General features: G+C 45.0%; 1 protein-coding gene across 1 annotated transcript in view; it reads right to left on the reverse strand.

Annotated features, from left to right (window-relative positions):
• LOC115461921 (atrial natriuretic peptide receptor 1-like) overlaps positions 1-20,461 on the reverse strand; it is a 145,895-nt gene that overhangs the window by 84,829 nt on the left and 40,605 nt on the right. The window contains exons 10-11 of the mRNA XM_030191971.1: positions 17,114-17,200; positions 6,269-6,412 (exon numbers count right to left, since the gene is read on the reverse strand). Of these exons, the coding sequence (XP_030047831.1) occupies positions 6,269-6,412; positions 17,114-17,200 (231 nt within the window). The remainder of the gene's footprint in view (positions 1-6,268; positions 6,413-17,113; positions 17,201-20,461) is intronic.

Raw genomic sequence — 20,461 nt, forward strand, 5'->3', positions numbered from 1 at the left:
TAATACTAAGAAAAAAAATGATGTGAACAGAATACCTGTCCTCAGTCAAAACACAGAGCAGAGATACCAAATACAGAATAAGTGACTACACATTAGAAAAAGAAATGAGTAGGCAGAAATTAAACTGAGATTACAAGAGGCTCCCCCCCCATACTGTACTAAATATAAAGATAACAGATATCAGGGATGGTGGTGACTGGGGGGTTCAACCAGGGCAATTGTCCTTGAATTCCTGGCCAGAGAGGGCTGTGCCTAAACCTGAAAAAGGCATAGCCTGGTAGTAGACTTTAGAGTCCCTTGCCAAACTTCTGTTCTGGGTGCCAGCCATGTCTAATACTAGCACTACTAGATGTACATTCCAAAAATGGACATATTCTAATCACTAAATACTAGAAAATAAAATTATTTTTCTACCTTTGTTGCCTGGTCATTTAAATTTTTCTCACCATGTTGGTCCCAGTCTCTGTTACTTATTTCCTATCTTCTCTTAACTCTCTGTCTTGCCAGAGTCTCCCATCCATTTCATATTTCTTCTCTCTCCATATCCATCATCCCTCTGTATCCCTATCCTTCCCTCATGTTAAACTCCCCTTTCTGTGTCATCTTCTCCTGTTTAGGATCTCCTTCTATGTCCATATCCCTCCTCCCCATACCCAGCTTCTCCCCTCCTCCCAACATGGTCCAGCATTTTTCCTATCCCCCCCTCCTCTCCAACATGGTCCAGCATGGTCCCTTCCTCGCTGGGTCCAGTATATCTCTTCCCTCCATCCCCTGCAGTCCAGCCTCTCTCTCTCTTACTCTCCACCATGTTCTGGGATCTCCCCCCTCTTCTCAATCCCTACCCCATTGTGGTCCAGCATCTTGTTCTCCCTCCCTCACCGTTCCCCCTGGGGATTCAGTGCTTCTTCCTCAGCAGGTCAGCAACTCTACCTTTTCCCATCCCTTCAAAACTGGTTTTTGCCAGCAACAACAGCAATTAATACACACTACTTGTAGCCAGCCCCAGAACCTTCCCTCTGCCACATCCCTCCCTCTCTGACTCACTTTCTGTTTCTGCATGGGTGGCACAATTCAAAAAAGGGAAGGTTCTGGGGCCAGCTGCAGGCAGTGTGTGTTAATCGCTGTTGCTGCTGCCAATAAAGCCAAGTTTGACAGATCACGGTGGGGTGGAGGGAGAGATGCTGACCCGATGAGGGGAGTGAGAATGGAGAAAGAGGGAGAAACATTGAACTTGTAGGGGGCATAGACAGGAGGACAGAAGAGGGAGAGAGGGATAGCAGTACTGCAAACTTTCCACACACACACACACACACACACACACACACACAATAAAGAACCAAAATAAACAAAGCAAAACACTAGATGGTATGGAGGCAGGGCTGGGGATTAACTGAATTCTTTGAAGGCCCTAAGCACACTCTACTATCTTTCCCCCTAAACCACCTCTTTTCATCCCCTGTTCTATGTCTCTGTGAATAACAGTGTGATCCTCCCTGAGTTCATTACCTTGGTGATAATTTGACTTTTCTCTCTTTTTCTCTGCATATATCCAACAGACTGCTAAAACCTGCTGCTTCTTTCTCGGGGGGGGGGAGGGTGTCCCAGCAAGGAGGGCCACACAACTTCCACAAAGGAAACAGAATGTAAAAAAGGGGTGGAAGAAAAAAAGTTCCAAAACTTGCAGAAAACAATCCAATAAAGTTTCTTAGTCAAAGTACACACAAAAAAGTCCACAAAGTGGTAAAGAGGCAACGAAAATGACCATACACAGACCGTGTTTTGGCACAAAACCTTCCTCAAGGGTCACCTAGGCTAAAATAAGCTTCACGGCTTCTGGAATGGATAAATAAGAGTATCTGGAAACTTCAGATCTGAAACACATTTTCACGGCGTCATGGAATATTCGTCCAGCATGCTTTATGATGAAGACCACTGACTATTTTAGTAGCCGCCCTCTGGACTAACTCAGTGGCATAGGAAGGGGGGGGGCGGTGGGGCGGTCCGCCCCGGGTGCACGCCGCTGGGGGGTGTCGGTGCCTCGCTGGTTCCTTGCTCTCTCTGCCCCGGAACAGGTTACTTCCTGTTCCGGGGCAGAGAGAGCAGGGAACCAGCGAAGTGCCGACACCTCCCAACGGCGTGCACTCGGCGGATTGGCTCTCCCGCCCGCCCCTCACCGCCTTCCAGGTATGTTCTCGGGGGGGGGGGGAGGTTGCGCTCCGGAGGGGGGAGGGTGCGCCGCGCTGCACCCGGGGGGGGGGGGGGGTGCGCAGCGGCGACCCGCCCCGGGTGTCAGCTGCCCTCACGAAGCCACTGGACTGACTCCATCCTGTTTATATCTTTTTGAAGGTGCAGTCTCCAGAATTGTACACAATATTCTAAATGAGGTCTTACACAGAGGCACTATCGCCTCCTTTTTCCTGCTGGCCATTCCTCTCCCTTTACACCCAAGCATCCTTCTAGCTTTCGCTATGGAAAATAACTAGAATATCACTATTTATGTGCCTTCTTTCCACCTACAACTAAGTAGCTCCCTATAAAATTACTTCCATACAGCAGTGGTATAAACAGGTGGGGGTAGCAGGTAGAAGCAAGGAGAGTGCAGCTTGAGTAGGTGCTCAGTCATATGACAGGTTCAAGAGGCAAACATCACAAGCAAGTGCTGCAGACAGTTGCAGACTGACTTTATTAGCTTCCAAGAAGACTGGCGTAACCTGCATAGACTGCGATAGCTACAATTCTAAAATCAATCAGTGTGGGCCAGATGGATGTTTGGACAAAAGCCTCACTAGTTTGTGGTAGTCATTTATTTAAAAACCTGGAGATGAGATAAGACACGAGTCAGCCTGATTTTTTGATTAAGTACCAAATATAAATATATATATATGGGCAATGGTAGAAAGAGGCTTGAAAAATTGGTAAAAGACTAAGGAGACAAGTACTATGCTATTTTACTAAAACCCTGGAGGAAACTAGAAGCATTTGGATTAGGATTAGATCCCTCAACCCACTATGTGAGAGAAATAACATCCTAAAGACCAGTAACATATTCAGACTCCTTCATTTGAGTCAGCCAGAGCAAGTGATGTGACAATTTCTGGATATTTCTCACCCAAACTGGGGAGAACCTTGCCTGATTATACATGACATTCAGATGCCACTGGGAAGAAGATGCTGCACTAGTCAATGATTCCCAGAAGTGCAGGGGGAAAATGACAGAAAATAAGGTCCAAGCAGTGCAGAATTGAAGGCTGAGTTACTGGTCCATCCCCAATTAAATAATCCCCAAAACTGATGGCTATACATATTTCTGCATAGATATCCACTGAATGAATGCCATCTCCAGGTTCAACACCTACCTGATGCCTTTGGTCAGTGAACTGCTAGACTGTTGTGGATGGGCCTGTTCCATCTGACCAAAGGTTACTGAAAGAATCCATGTCATGAGTCACTCAAAAGAAAATGGCATTTTGCCAGATTGTACCACTTCAAACTTTTACCCTTTAGCCTTCATGAGACCACTTCTAATTTTCTGCAGCTCATTTAAATTGTTTTTTAACCACATCAGTAATATACCTCAGCACACCTTGTAATATGGTCATATACATTTGCATAATCCAAAAAATCGAGTAAGAAAGGTGTTCTCTGTAGCTACCACTTGGGGGAAAAGACCTCAGACGCCTGTGACACCCAGTGCACTTTTTCTAGTGAAAAAGGTGCCGGTACTCAAATGCTAGGCCACCCTTCAGGGGTGGGGGTAATCACTGAGGGACCCACCCCACAATAGCCAGGCCCCCTGCAACCAGTCACAGAACCTATGACAAGGCAGAATTGATGTTTAGAGCCTGAGCTCTTTCATTAAAACTTGGGGACCATGGGCCAATTTTAGCAGCCAATGGAAAAGGTGCCGGTACTCAGTACCCCCAAGTACCCCCTTAAAAAAAGTCCTGGTGACACCGCCTGTGCTGTTGTATTATTCAATTACAGCGTCTCAGTCACAGTGCTGGCTTCGATCATAGGTCAGTAAATCTCTCTTATCTGCACCCTTCTCCTCCACCACTAACTCTAGACTCCGTTCCTTTTATCTTGCTGCACCAAATGCCTGGACTAAACATATTCCATGGCAGTGCCCGCATCTCTAACTCAGCAAGCTGGACTGCACAAAAGGGAGTCCTAACTTTGCCCAGTTAGCTATGTGGGTGCTGGAACTAAATATTGGCTGGCACCTGCATAACTTCTAGGTCTACAGCTGACCTGGATATTCAGTGCTGTTGCCCAGACATGGCCTGGCACTGAATATTCAGGTTACAACCAGCCCATGGTGATCAATGGCTTTAAAACTACTCACCACTGTGGACTGAATATCGGGGGATAGGATGCTATCTGTAGTGGATTATAAACTCAGTTACCCGAAATAGGACCTGTTAGAATAAGCGTCCTTCTAACCTTTCATTTGGTTAACCCTTATATTAGTTTTCATAAGCAATTAAAAATGTACTTGTATACATTTATTATTCCGTTAATATGATTGCTATGATATTCTATGTACCCATCTGTATCTATATTCTGAAATTCTTATCCTATAATGTGTACATGTTGTTATAACATTTTGTAAGCCACATTGAGCCTGCAAATAGGTGGGAAAATGTGGGATACAAGTGCAGCAATAAATTTTATAACTCAATGAATGTCAGATTTTGGGAGTTGATTAATGGTATGTATGATGCTAGAAGTTTCATGTATTAGTTTAATCATGCTTTTTGTAATGTGGATATTTTATATGGTTGTACTCTACTTCAAACCCTTTTGGGTTATGTGGAATATAAACATAAAATTTAAATTAAATTGAATTAAACATATTATCTGAAGCCAAAATGTGCTCCTTTGGTTTCCTATCATCTGTGAATTTAATTTATCCAATAAGTAATAAATAGGATGAAAAGTTAAGTAGTGACTTTTTAACTATTTTATACAAGCTCTTCTACCTCATTTTCCTGTCTGTTAAGTCCACAGATCAAGGACCCCTTTCCATCAGACAGTTTTGGCATACAGAGACCCTTTCCTATAGACATTAGGTTAAAGAATGATTTGCATTCCTTTGGGAAGTCATACTTCTTTCGGTATAAATTTACCCCCTTATTCTATTCTATCAGTCAATAGTGTTTGCAAGATTAGTTTGCGGGTGTAACCCCAGAACTAAATTATTGTGCAAATTGGAACCTCAAATCTCCAGATAGGGAAAAATACAAACGTATTGAAACATTACTATCTTTAAGCAGAGAGTGATGTTTCAATACGTTTGTATTTTTCCCTATCCGGAGATTTGAGGTTCCAATTTGCACAATAATTTAGTTCTGGGGTTACACCCGCAAACTAATCTTGCAAACACTATTGATTGATAGAATTGTTATTATTGTGGTTTGCATTTCCCTGTTTCTACATAGAGTCCCCCTTATTCTCTTACCATACCTGGTGTCTAAATGTAAGTGCCAATTGCATGCTAAAATGTTTTTAAGCACTTAGCATTCAACTCAGCATGTAAATGCAAGAGGTGTTCAAAAGGGAAGGAAGGGCATGACATGGGTGAGATCAACATTTATGTACATAACTTGCAGCATATTGTATGCTGCATGCTAAAGGCACCTATTGACATGGTATAAGTTGGCGTGCCTAAATGTGAGCACATAGATGTTGACTTACTCACCTTCTATAAAGGAACCTTGGCACCAGGAGGCCGTTATAGTATTTGCGTTCAGTGTGCTGCATCTTGATGCCTAACTTGTGACACCCAGTTACAGAATTGCCTCCTTAACTTTTTAATGCAGTGAGAGTTGCATCGGCATACCTTCATTTTGTATTGTCCCTGAGAATGGTGGAATTTACTCTTGTTACTTGTTGTGATACCTGTCTGTGTTGTACTGTTTTATTTCAAATTTAACTATTTCTGACATTTCTTCTGTGATCCACTCAGAATGTTCAGATGAGTGGAATATAAATTCTAATAAATAAACAATAGAAACTGGACCTTTTTTGCGCAGTTTCATCAACATATCTAGGAAAACATCGGAGGTTCTCTTCATAGTGTCTCTAAACATTTTACAGTCCATGAAATATGTAAATTTCAGTATCTGATCCTAAATGATGCAGACTTAATGCAAATCAAGTTGCATCTGCATTACTGGCCTTCAATAATATGCAGTGAACAATGAAGAAAGCTACTTTGCTGTCATGCTAACTGAATTATAACATTTACTGTTTGAAAATGACTTACCTGAATCCCCAGTTTAGAGGGACATCTTCATTTAGCAAAACATCATTCAGACTCCCCTTTGGACAATACTCAGTTAGAATGGCCATATTTGGCACTTCAATACAAGCACCGATGAATTTGCACAGATTAGGGTGGTCCAATTCCCTGAAGAGTTCCATATAAAATACATATTATTTCTATATAGTCATTCTTCACATTGCACATTGCATATATTTCACCACATAAGGCTCTTCCATCTGATTTATAATGAAAATGTTCTTTCTGGAAAAATACAAATTATTGTGTTTTTAATGGAACAATCGGTAAGCCCTGATAGGCAAGCGGGTTCCAATCTCTACCTGAATTACTGGGTTCTAAGATAGTTGTGGGCAACTTGATGGTGTAATGGACCATCTAAGGTGCAAACCTCATTGGAAAGGGCTGACCAGTTCTCTCTGTGGTGCACAAATTGCTTGGTAGCACAAAATTAGATCGTACCAAGCAGGGCCGCCGAGAGACTGGGCCAGGCCCGGGACAAGGCCCCCCCGGCCCCCCCCCCCAGGTTGCCACCGCTCCCCCACCACCCGTCCCCCCTCCATGCACCAGCGGGCCCCTGCATTGAAATCACAGTGCCTCTCACCTCCATGTGAAGGCACTGCAGGCAGCAGCAGATTGCCTCCCTCCTTCGGGCCTCCTTCCCTCCCTGTGTCCTGCCCTCATCTGACGTAACTTCTGTGAGGGCAGGACACAGAGAGGGAAGGAAGCCCGAAGGGAGGCGATCTGCTGCTGCCTGCAGCGCTTTCACACGGAGGTGAGAGGCGCTGTGATTTCAATGCAGGGGGCCCGACCTGGTGGCAGACGGTTGACGACGGACAGGGCCGCCTTTCTTCTTCATTTCTTGCCCTACATCCATAGGTAAAAGCTGGGTCCTCCGCGGACTTGACTGGAAGAGGTAGGTATAGAGTGGATCCAGCTTTTGCCTATTTTCTCCAGCCATGTGCAGTTTTTCTCCTCTTTTCCCTTTCCCTCATCTCCTTCAGGATGCATCTCCTTCCTCTCTCTTTCCTCTCCTCCATCCATGTCCAGCATTTATCCTCTCTCTCCTCCCCTCCATCCATGTTCATCTCATGTCCTCTCTTCCCTCCCCTCTCCTCCATCCGTATCCAGAATTTTTCCTCTCCCCTCCATCCATGTGCATCTCCTTCCTGTCTTCCCTCACTTCCATGTCCAGCATTTCTCCTCCCCTCCCCTCCATCCATCGCAACTCTCCTCGCTCCCCTGCCCTCCCTACTCATTCCCAGTGATTCTCCTTTGCTCCCTGTCCTCCCTCCCTCCCCTCCATGTCCAGTGACTTGCCCCAACTTACCCCCCTTTTCACCCCTCCCCCGAGTTTCAGTTCCCAGCCCCAGCTATGCCCTCAGGTTTCCAGCACATAAGTGTCATAAATAACTAAATAATGTATAATTATACTACAGCAAGAGGCCCTCACTGGATGTCCACCGGAAGGGTGGAAGGCCAGATTTTAGGACTCAGGCTGTAAAAATACCAGCTAGGTTTAAAAATCTATGACTGGCTGAGCAAGGACTTGCTTTTCCTGCAAGTTAATATGTGTTCTAGCTTAAGACCTATCCACTGGAATAGTGGTGGGCCAAGCTACATAGCTTTAAACAGCTGAAAAGCACTGACTAGGCCTGATAACAAGCTGATGGCCTTATAGCAGAGAACCTGCAATAGCAGGACTGCATGATGAGTCTTAATGAAACCTGGTACAACTTTCAAATTGAATGTAACACATATGATGTAGAAATTATGGATGAAAATGGAAATTTTGGTTTGTAAGATGGAGAATGTTTTTAATAAGTTGGCACCCAGATCACAAGATGATATGAACCTGATATATCCAAATTTAGATATCTTCATAACAAGAGTTGTTTTGTTCTTGTTTGGATGTTTGGATACCCGTATCTAAGGAAATGTTTACAAAAAGGGAAATGTCTCAATCTCTCAAAATAGCTAGAACAGGAAAGGAGATGGTACAGATGGTACAGATGGACACCTGGCCGGAAAGCAAAGTATGATTCATAGATTAAGCAATATTAGAGGAAAAAAGGACCAGATACTATATAAGGAAGGGCATCAGATAGATCGTTGGAGGTTCTCCCCAACGCATCTAGGACGCAGAGCTCCGGTCAGCTGAATCCAGAATTTGTCTGATGAATGTATTGAATAGAAGACTTTATTTTGGTAAGAATAAACAAAATCCTATTTCTGAAAACTATCTTTGTCTTTATTTCTACTGTTTATCTATCATTTGCTCTACCAAATAATCCACACACAGGTGACACTCACTTTTCCAACTAATTAGGGTAGATTTTAATAATATATATGTGGGAACATAAATGGCCCAAGATACACCTAGATCCTGAAAGACAGAAAGCTGTGGTCATGGGAATAAGATCTGAACTAAGCCTTCTGATGCCTCCTCAACAGCGATACCCATGGGCAGGAGTATCGCTGAAATTCAGGGAGGCGGTCCACAAGATCATAGAAGAACAGACCCTCTGTATAACTCCGTGTGGAAGGATCCCACGGGGGTCTATAGAGGGATAATTAAACAATAACCATGCAGATAAAAACTCTAAGTGTTAGTGTTGAGCACCTGATTCTCATAAATGATGTCTGTTTTAGTGACCCTTTACCAGGAGAAAAAAAAATGTCTGCACGAATACAACACGTGCTAAGGAGTCCCTATAAACAGCCCCTCCAAATGACAAATTACTACCAAAGGTTATTCCGTTATTATACGTCCCCTGTGTACATTCCTATGCTGCACAAGCCGGCACATTTGAAAATATAAGTGAGAATAAATAAAAATGCTAGCCACAAATGAAGAGAACGAGGGACAGCCCTCCCTTCCTTCCTTCCAGGCCAGCCGCCCTGCATTTAAAAAGTTGCAGCGGCGGCGAAAACGCAGGCTCGCCTCTTCTTTAAGCCCTTCCCCTTCTCTCTCGGCGTGCACTGTGCCGCCTTCGCGGAAACCGGAAATTGCATCAGTGCACGCTGAAAGAGAAGGGGAAGGGCTTAAAGAAGAGGCAAGCCTGTGTTTTTGCCGCCGCTGCAACATTTTAAATGCAGGGTGGCTGGAAAAATATGAAGCTGAGAGTGTCGCAACGAGGAAGGGAGCGCCAGGAAGCGCCGCAGGGCCCCAGGAGGTGCGAGGTCCTGATGACGGAGGGCGGGGTGGGACTCCTGTGCCAGGCCCCCCTAGAGGCCCGGGGAATTTTGTCCCCCCTGTCCCCCCCTCTCGGCGGCCCTGGTACCAAGCAATAAAATCACTAGAGATGCCTATTTGAGGGGTCCAAACAGACACCTGTTTTATAAAGGCAACACAGACATCTATATACCTTTATAATGTGGAGGGGAATAATCAAATGGGGCCGGCCATCTATACGGACGGCCATCTCTAATGACGGACTCGTCAAGCGACGTACTCAACTGTATTATCGAAACAAGATGGCCTGCCATCTTTCGGTTTGATAATATGGTCAGGACCGGCCAAATCTCAACATTTGGGCCGCCCTTAGGGATTGCTGGCGATAGAGATGGCTGCTATTGGTTTTCGCTGATAATGGAAACTAATGGCGGCCATCTCAAACCCGGCCAAATCCAAGCCATTTGGTCATGGGAGGAGCCAGCATTTGTAGTGCACTGGTCCCCCTAACATGCCAGAACACCAACCGGGCACCCTAGGGGGCACTGCAGTGGACTTCACAAATTGCTCCCAGGTGCATAGCTCCCTTACCTTGGGTGCCTAGCCCCCCCACCCCCCCAAAACCCACTCCCCACAACTGTACACCACTACCATAGCCCTAAGGGGTGAAGGGGGGGGCACCTACATGTGGGTACAGTGGGTTTTGGGGGGTTTGGAGGGCTCAACATTTACCACCACAAGTGTAACAGGTGGGGGGGGGGGGTGGGCCTAGGTCCGCCTGCCTGAAGTGCACTGCACCCACTAAAAACTGCTCCAGGGACCTGCATACTGCTGTGATGGTGCTGTGATATTTGAGGCTGGCATAAAGGCTGGCAAAATGTGTTTACATTTTTTTTTAGGGTGGGAAGGGGTTGGTGACCACTGGGGGAGTAAGGGGAGGTGACCCCCAATTCCCTCTGGTGGTCATATGGTCAGTTTGGGCACCTTTTCGAGGCTTGGTCGTGAACAAAAAGGGACCAAGTAAAATCAGCCAAATGTTCATCAGGGCCAGCCTTTTTTTTTCCATTATCATCCGAGGCCAGCCATCTCTTAACCACGCCCCCGTCCCACCTTCAGTACATTGCCGACATGCCCCCTTGAACTTTGGCTGGCCCTGCGATGGAAAGCAGTTGAAGCCGGCCAAAATCGGCTTTCGATTATACCGATTTGGCCGGCATTAGGAGAAGGCCGGCCATCTCCCGATTTGTGTTGGAAGATGGCCGCCCTTCTCCTTCAAAAATAAGCAGGATAGGCTCCCAGATCTAACTCTATCCACTATGGGGGCAATTTTATAAAGTGGCTACTCTGTAAGGTGCATGTGTTGCTAGACAGAACATCTATGACATGCCAATGCTCCGCCCACTGGTACAGCCCATTTGCTATTACATGCCATCCCCCAGATTCTATACAGAGTGACCAAAATTGCGTGTGTAAATCCAGTCGTATTCGTTTAAGAATGAAAGTTGATTCTGGATGTTTATCTTCACACTTCTACACTTTTTGTGTCTTTGGGTCTTTTGCATATTTTTATGAGAAACATTCCTTCTTCAGCTCTTGGAATGTATGGTCTTGGAATACATTTGTAGCAGGTTCCATCAACTGGAGTAAGGGCAACCCAGGAGACCCTTAAAAAGTGATTTGTTGGTAATGTCGGTGACATCAGTGGGGGGAAAAACTCACAGCACACAGAACACAAGTATAGGGTCCTGCTGGAACAGGGGGAGGAAGGAAGAAAGGGAGGGGGGAGGGATTTCTCTCAAGGCCTAAGATGGATAAAGAAAACCATAGACCAAATTTAAAAAAACACAGGGACTCTCAGACAACTTATGTAAAGATACTGTCAATAGGTAATCATAAATATTCACAAATAAATATGGAAAAAATATAGAAAAATCAAATCAAATATTCGTTGATTGTTCAGATGGATTTTGGTAGAGCGTTCCAAAGCTGGCTGCCTAAAAAGGAGAAGCTGGATGCATAGTAGGTTTTTTATTTAATTCCTTTGCAGTTGGGAAGGTATAAATTGAGGTAAGTACGTGAAGACATTGATCTGTTTCTGATTGGGAGGTCAACCAGTATATTCATGTAGCTAGGGGATTCTCCGTATATGATCTTATGAATCAGTGTATGGACTTTGAAATTTATTCTTTCTCTGATGGGAAAGTACTGTATGTAAGTTCAAACCATCAGTAGTGCTCAAAGTCCTAGGGCCTAAAGGTTTACTAGTGTACATAGTCCTATATCTTTCTGAAGAATAATGCATGCTATTCGGCTCACCATTGAGGAATAGTGCATGCTACTGAGAAATCTATTCTACTCTAATCTTGTAGTTATAGACTGCTATATGTTTATGTTTATTAATGATTTGATGAATTGCTAAATGCTGGGAATCCGATATCTAAGCAATTTATAACATTTCACAAATAGATAAAAGGAAAAGAAAACAGAACGCCATTGAGTGACAGGACAGATCCCAGGAACACCAGAAAACAGACACACCCAAAACTAACTTTAGAAAGCGACAGAGGAAAGCAGAATCGACTAAAACTTAACAAATAAAACCTGTAACCAGTGGCGTTCCTAGGAGGGGCGGTGGGTGCACGCCGCTGGGGGGGTGCCGTGTGCGCCTGTCCTTCCTTCGTTCCATGCTCCCTCTGCCCCGGAACAGGTTACTTCCTGTTCCAGGGCAGAGGGAGCATGGAACAAAGGAAGGACAGGCGCGCGCGGCAGCCCCCCAGCGGCGTGCACCCGGGGGGGGGGTTCTTTCTCGGGGGGTGTCCTTTCGCCGAGGGGGGTCACGCTACATCCGGGGGTGCGCTGCACCTGGGGGGCGGGGTGCATCGGCGAGCCGCCCCGGGTGTCAGCCCCCCTAGGAACGCCACTGCCTGTAACTAACTATTGTTGCTGAAAAGCTCACCAGAACTAACACATATTAATTAAAAGTCACAGTGAAAAGATAGGTCTTGCAAGTCCAGAGGTAAATTATTCCAGAGGCAAGGGGACAGAAAGAAAAAGACACACAATCTCGTAGATTCCCAAGGAGCCTGAGATGAAGAAGGAAGAACCAGTCTATGATCATTGAGAAACTGCAACAGTAACGAAGGGAAATAAGGAAAAGATAGGCTTGCAAGTCCAGAGGTAAATTATTCCAGAGGCAAGGGGACAGAAAGAAAAAGACACACAATCTCGTAGATTCCCAAGGAGCCTGAGATGAAGAAGGAAGAACCAGTCTATGATCATTGAGAAACTGCAACAGTAACGAAGGGAAATAAGGAATTTTAAAACAACTCCTCCAGTGGTCACTAACCCCCTCCCACTCTCAAAACCTTTTTTTAAATATTTTGTGCCAGCCTCTATGCCAGCCTCAAATGTCATACTCAGGTCCATCACAGCAGTATGCAGGTCCCTGGAGCAGTTTTAGTGGGTGCAGTGCACTTCAGGCAAGCGGACCCAAGTCCATCCCCCTCCCTCCCCCTACCTGTTATGTTTGTGGAGGAAACAGCAAGCCCTCCAAAACCCACCACAAACCCACTGTACCCACATCTAGGTGCCCCCCTTCACACATAAGGGCTATGGTAGTGGTGTACGGTTGTGGGTAGTGGGTTTTGGGGGGCTCAGCACACACGGTAATGGAGTTATGCACCTGGGAGCAATTTCTGAAGTCCACTGAAGTGCCCCTAGGGTGCCTGGTTGGTGTCCTGGCATGTCAGGGAGACCAGTGCACTACGAATGCTGGCTCCTCCCATGACCAAAGGGCTTGCATTTGGTCGTTTCTGAGATGGGCGTTCTTGGTTTCCATTATCACCGAAAATCAGAAATGACCAAGTCTAGGGACGACCATCTCTAAGGATGACCTAAATTTCCAGATTTGGGCGTCCCCGACCATATTATCGAAACGAAAGATGGACGTCCATCTTGTTTCAATAATATGGGTTTCCCCGCTCCTCCATCGGGATGTTTTGCGAGGATGTCCTCAGCAAAACTTGGGCGTCCCTTTTGATTATGCCCCTCATTGTCTGCAACATATTTTTGAAAAGTCTTTGAAAGTTAAGTCAAAGTTATAATGTTTGAAAAATTTCTAATTAAAGTTGACTAAGGAAAATTATGCCTTACCTGATCATTTTCTTTCCTTTAGTCACAGCAGGTGAATCCAGAGACTAATGGGTTATAACCATCTACCAGCAGGTGGAGATAGCACTAAACTGAAACCAGTCATATTGGACAGTATGCTCTTTGATCACTTAGTATATCTCATAACAAAGCAGCCGTGGCTATGCCATGCATGGGCCAATCAGGCCCGTCTAACATTGTGGCACTTTTGCTGTGGCTGGTGGGGATGTCCAAACCCTGCCAGCTGAAGATTTCCTCCACCTCATGCAGCCAGCGCTCTTCCAAAGGCAGCCAACAGCACTTACCTCAAGCTGATGCTGACAATGGCCCCTCTTCAAATGCTCAGTTTTTACATATGCACAAGCATTGAGCATGCATGGCCTGCTAGTGGTGGCATCAGCTTGAGGCAAGTGCTGCTGGCTATGTTTGGAAGAGCACTGGTTACCCAAGGAGAAGAAAATCAACTAGCGTGTTTTGGGGGTTCCCTGCCAGCTCAGGTATTTAATATTTTGGGTTTGCAGGTAGGAGGAGGGGCAGAGAGTGGAGGGGGGCTTGGAGGAGATGAATTCCATTCCCTCCCACTTTGGGCTCAGGCCCATCCAAAATCGGCCATCTGATTACACCCCTGCAAAGCAGAAGGATAAATTATCAATTAAGTCAGTCCTTCTTCCTCAGAGCAATGAAACATAGACAATATAACAACTAGAATAGCCAGCAGTGCTCTTAAACAACCTAAGAAATGTAAACAGAGAAATAGAAAAAAGGAAGAACAGATCATCTAGAAAGGGCGGGGCTCTGGATTCATCTGCTGTGACTAAAGAAAAGAAAATTATCCGATAAGTCATCATTGTTCCTTCATTGTCATCACCAGCAGATGACTCCAGAGACTTGTGGGATGTAGCAAAGCAGTCCTCAAACATGGTGGCAGCCAGAAACATGCACGGAGAGAACAGACCCCCAAGGGATGCCTGTGATCTGGCTGAATCATCCAGGCGATAATGTCCGGAAAAAGTGTGTAAGGAGGACCACATAGCTGATCTATATATTTCTTCATGAGAGTAAGCATGAGATTCTACCCACGATGTTGACAGAGCTCTGGTAGAATGAACTCAACACAGATGGAGGTTGCTTACCAGACAGAATACAAGCTGAAGCAATAGGTTCCTTAACCCTCACAAGCAATAGTCACCTTTGAGGCTGCATTACCCTGATTTGGTCCTTACATGAGGATGAAAAGGTGATCAGAGCAAGTCTTGCGAGGTCACACCACTTGAAGTCTCGGCAGCCATTTTGAAGCAGTGCTGGCAGCAAGCAGACAGCAGCATCGCCAGGCAGGAAAGTGGGGTCCTTTCCTGCCCCAAAAATGACACTAGACCACCAGGACATGATAAGGTAGGGGTCGGGGAGGGGAAGTGGATCTTGGATGGAATGGGGGTAGGGAGTAAGGAGTGAGGGAGGCTTTCTTTGAGGGGGATCAAGGTGATTGTGTGGCATGGGAGTGGGGGCCATGGCAGAGGGTGTGGTGGAGTGGGGAAGGGGTGTGACAGGGATATGGTGGGGTGGGAAGGGGGTATAGTGGGGTGGATGGAGAGGGGGTGTGGCTACTGGTGTCCTCTTTTTTGGCAAGGCAAATATGGTAACCCTAGTTTGAAAGGCAGCATCCACTGCCCAGTGGCGGAGCTATAATACACCTCTGGCTGTAACTGCCAATGCCATTTGCTTGGCAGATGCTCTGATAAGAAGGGAATTCAAGGGTAGTCAGAGACTCAGAACCAGATAATTCATCCATTGCCTGTTGAACCTCGCTGAGGCAAGCTCTGGCCACTTAAGGACTGCAGACTGAAGCCTGAAGGGAGAGAGCAGAGACTTCAAAAGATAGCTTTAGGGAAGATTCTAGTTTCATGTCCTGAACATCTTTCAGGGCTATCCCTTTTTCCACTGGAAGAGTGTTTTTATTTAGTAACTGCAGCCACTAAGGAGTCCACTTTCGGCAATTTTATCCAGTTCATCCTGCGAGATAGGATATAAGCGAGCCACAGCCGGGGCAATCTGGAGTGGACCACTGAGTAGTAATCAGCTCCTGCATAGCTTCATGAATAGGAAAGGACTTAGGCAGCTTCTTTGTGCTAGCCATTTTAGGATTAGAGGAGGAAGGAGTCTGAGAATGTGGAAAAAATATTTAGAACCTCCAGAGCCTTAGTGATAAAAGAATTTTATTCTTCCTTACGGAAGACGCTAACTGCAGTAGGATCATCAGCAAATTCTCCTTCATCACGAGGTTCAGGCAAAATGTATGGCAGAGAAGCCACTGAGACACCACCTTCAGAGAGGGCAGGGGAAGGGGATGAAATAATATCCACCTCAGAACTACCCTCTAACTGTCTCCTTTTTGAGGAACCCTCTCCCTGTGAGTTCTGAGAAGCAGGCTGTGACGCAAAAGGCTGGTAAGAGCGTTTCATCCAATACGCCTTGTGAAGGAGAAAAATAAACTCTGGGGAGAAAGGTTCTTGAGAAGCAGAGGAAGTACTAACCCCCATCAAATTCACTGTGGAGTGGGTACCAGACAAAGGAACAGCTGACTGAGCTGGTAAACAAGGGCTCTCATCTGCAGTAGCAGAATCGCAGTTCTCTAAAATGGCTGTGGGAGCCAGCGAACTAACAGCCTCTGTGAAGAAAATCTGTAAAGACTGAGGCAATGAGTTCCTTGAGCAGGAACCTGATGGACCAGCCTCCATTGAGTCCTAGTCGGCCACTTCAGCCCCTGAAAAACACTGTGAGCACTGCCCCGACGCTGTTCTGCGCTTCCCATAGTGAGAGCATCGTTTTACAGCCCCTGCCGCCATAAAAGAGAAAGCAAAAGCGTATCCGTGAGTTATCCTGGTAGAAAAAGAAATTTAAAGCTATACTCACCCAGAGCATTGAAACTAGAGGTTCAGGCAGTTTCTCTGTAGAGCCTATGCTTGTCGCAAGGCAGGATAGTCCTCCTCCAATTCAGAGCCAGATAAGCAGGGTTAACTGCTGACCAACTCCTCAGATTTTTTTTAAAATCTGTGAGGAAGGAGAACAGAAGAGCGGCTAGAGAGGATATGAGGTGGGGGAGGGACCTGACACCACCAGGTGTTCTCCCTAAAGTAGGTACCGCTCAACCTAGACACCCCCAAGCTTTACTGAACCAAGAGACCCAGAATAGGAGCTATAGGAAAGATTAAATCAGGGGAGTGTGAGAGACTGTCCACTGCCTGCTGGAAACAGAGATATACTAACTGACCAAGGAGCCATTCTATATAACAGAGTTCAGTTCAGTGCTCTCTGTCTCCACCTGCTGAATGGTTATAACCCACAAGTCTCTGGATTCATCTGCTACATTTCACATTTTGCACAAGAAGGTTTTTATTTTTTATGATTATGACAGCTGAAATTAAATTATAGTTTTGAGGTCTCTTTTTTCCTTCCACGTTTTGTCTATTGACAGTGATTTTCATGTGTTTATAAAATATTTTCTTTACCTGACTTGCTTCACTTCCTTGCGAATGGTTTTGGTGAGTGTGAATGATTTCTTCTTAATTTTCTTGATGGCTACACTTCTACCATCGCTGTAGCAATGAAAGAGAGAGTTCAAAAATGAGACAAACCATTTCATCCATAACCCATAAAGAAATCACATACCTCAGAGACATTTACTCAGTGGTGTTGCCTGCCTGCACTCTGGTTACTTCCCCCACCAAAAAGTGAATGAAAATAAGTGGAAAGGAATGTGGGATTAGAGCAATGAATCTGTGTTTTGTATCAAACATTTGTTTTCCCATAAAAACATTTATATGCACAGGGTATGCATGGTTTTGGAAATGCACATCTCGGCGTCTAAGGAAGTGGGTCACACTTAACCCCCTGTTTACTAAGCTGTGCTAGCAGCTGCCGTGTGCTAATGCCGACACAGCCCTTGTGGCTTTGTAAATGGAGGGGGGGGGGGGGGGAGAGTAAGTTGTTGAGGCTAACTTTAAAATCATTTTCATATGTAAATGCACTTTTATAAAATTAGGTGATGTCTAAAAGTACGCTCAGTGCAAGCCATGCCCTTATGGGTGAAGGGAGGCACCTAGATGTGGGTACAGTGGGTTTGTGGTGGGGTTTGGAGGGCTCACATTTACCATCACAAGTGTAACAGGTAGGGGGGGAATGGGCCTGGGCCCGCCTGTCTGTCTGAAGTGCACTGCACCCACTAAACTGCTCCAGGGACCTGCATACTGCTGCGATGGACCTGAGTATGACATTTGAGGCTAACATACAGGTTGGCAAAAAATATTTTAAAGAATTTTTTGAGGGTAGGAGGGAGTTAGTGACCACTGAGCGAGTAAGGGGAGGTCATCCCCGATTCCCTCCGGTGGTCATCTGGTCAGTTCGGGCACCTTTCGTGGCTTGGTCATAACAAAAAAAGAACCAAGTAAAGTCGTCCAAATGCTCGTCAGGCACACCCTTCTTTTTTCGATTATGGGTCGAGGACGCCCATGTGTTAGGCATGCCCAAGTCCCACCTTCGCTACGCCTTTGACATGCCCCCGGGAACTTTGGTCGTCCTCGCGATGGAAAACAGTTGGGGATGCCCAAAATCGGCTTTCGATTATGCCGATTTGGGCGACCCTGTGAGAAGGACTTCCATCTTGCAATTTGAAGATGGGCATCCTTCTCTTTTAAAAATAAGCCTGAGTATGTCCTTCAGGCTGACCAAGTTTTCTTTCAGTTTCTCCGCATCATCACCCTTGAAAAACATTTCTGGTACAGGCAGATCTCTTACATCTTCTTTCGTAAAGACCATTATGGCCTTGTCTTCCTTGACAGCCCCTTTTGCACCTCCATAATCTAATGTTCCCGTAGATTCTCTCACAGGCTTTTTGTTTCTGATATACCTTAAGATATTACTGTGAGTTTTTGCATGGGCAGCAAGTTTCTCTTCATGTTCTCTTTTAGTTTTCTTTATCAATGTTTTGCATCTAACTTGCCAGTGCTTAAGTTGCAAAATAGTAGAAACTATTATAAAGAGTAACATTTAGGAACACATAGACAAACATAGTTTAATGGGACAGAGTCAGCATGGGTTCAGCTAAGTGAAGTCTTGCCTCACCAATTTGCTTCATTTGTCTGAAGGAGTGAATTAACATGTGGATAAAGGTGAGCAGGTTGATGTAGTGTATCTAGATTTTCAGAAAGCTTTTGACAAATTTCCTCATTAGAGACTCCTGAGAAATTTAAAAAGTCATGGGATAGGAGGCAATGTCCTTCAGTGGATTATAAAACCATACAGGCAAAAACAAGGCCCCTTCCTGCCCTATTAACACATATAACATTACCTTGCTCTAAAAGTGCCTGAAAGTATTTCTTCCCTGTAGTAGATGCAGTCAGCAAGGGGAAGATGTTTCCTTAGCTGAAATATTTTCCAGCCTGTTCCACTTGCAAAAATAATGAATCTCCAGCTGAGAGGCTGAGTGCTGCTTTCAAGTTTGTCTTAGTCAAGGCTGTTTTTCTTTAGCAAAGGGTGAACCACTGCCCTTTTTAAGGTTGTTGGTAGTTGCCCATTAGAAAAAGAGGAATTCATAGTTTTAGTGGCACCTTCTATAAGGCCCATATTTGTCTGCTGCACTATCTTTGATGGGCAGGGGTTGAGAGAGCAGATAGTTGGTCAAAGGTCTCTTAGGATTTTGTCAAGGCTCTCCTCTGTTATTGGGTTAAAAGCGTCCCATATGTCTGTCAGGAGGGGGTGAGTTTGTGCACTCCTGTTTAACTGCTTGGAGACTGGGTTGGACTGCCTGTACAATTGGGCGGAGACTTTTAATTTTGTTGGCAAAGTATTCAGTAGAATCTTTGCAGTTCAGTTTTGACTGGCCAGGCTGGTTCTGTTGTAGGGTAGGCAGTAGGCTGTTTACTATGCTGAACAGGTGCTTGGTTGAATTGGCAGCCTGTTCAATGCATTGAGAGAAATATTGTTTTTTTGGGTGCTGTTAAGGCTTGGTGGTACTTTGTCATGTGATTCCTACAGTTTAGCCTGTCCTCATCCAGGTAAAGTTTATGCTATCTCCTTTCCAATTTCTGTCCTTCGCACTTTAGGGTCGGAAATTCTAGAGAAAATCAATGCAATTTCTGGAGAAAATCAAGGTGCGTGTTTGTGAGTGGGGCATAAGACCTTTTTTAGTGGTGCTGTTTTCTCTAAGGTCTTAGCTGTGTGTATTCCAAATATCAACCTGTTCTGACACTGTAGTTGTCTTATTAGAGATATTAAATGTGCATCAATTGCTTTTTGCAGCTTTTCTTGTGATAGTTGTGTTTCTCTTGCTTCCTTTTGCAGGCGTCTCAATTTAAATATAGAGTTTGTGGTATAAAAATAGCAGCACATTATCTCTTTTCCATCTTCTGGGGCCCATTTATCCATAGTAAGTCCTCTTTTTCATTAATTTCTATGGTTTATCACCTACTGCAGTTGTGTCCATGAAAAGGTTTAGCATGGTCTATTACTGTACCATTATAGCCTACCACAAGCTATAGTCCCAGTGCTTAAGCTAAGGGTGGGCATCCTTTTTGCCTGCTCAATATGCATGTTGACATGTTGATATGCAATAAAGTCATTATGTGAAGGCAGTCAGCAAGACTTGGGAATTTGATAGCTCATACTCAGACCTCTGTCGGGTTTTCTGCATAGGTGGTAAGGGTGTTTATTGTAGGGTTTTTTGTTATATAAAAAAAAGTGTCTGGAAGTACAGGGCGTTTGTGTCACTGAGATTCAGATGTCACCAGAATCTAAAAATTCATTTTTTTTATATATCTTAAGTAGTTTAGGGAAACATCCTTTCACTCTTTCATATTTAT

The sequence above is a fragment of the Microcaecilia unicolor genome, chromosome 2, assembly GCF_901765095.1.
Source record: "Microcaecilia unicolor chromosome 2, aMicUni1.1, whole genome shotgun sequence".
NCBI lineage: Eukaryota > Metazoa > Chordata > Amphibia > Gymnophiona > Siphonopidae > Microcaecilia > Microcaecilia unicolor.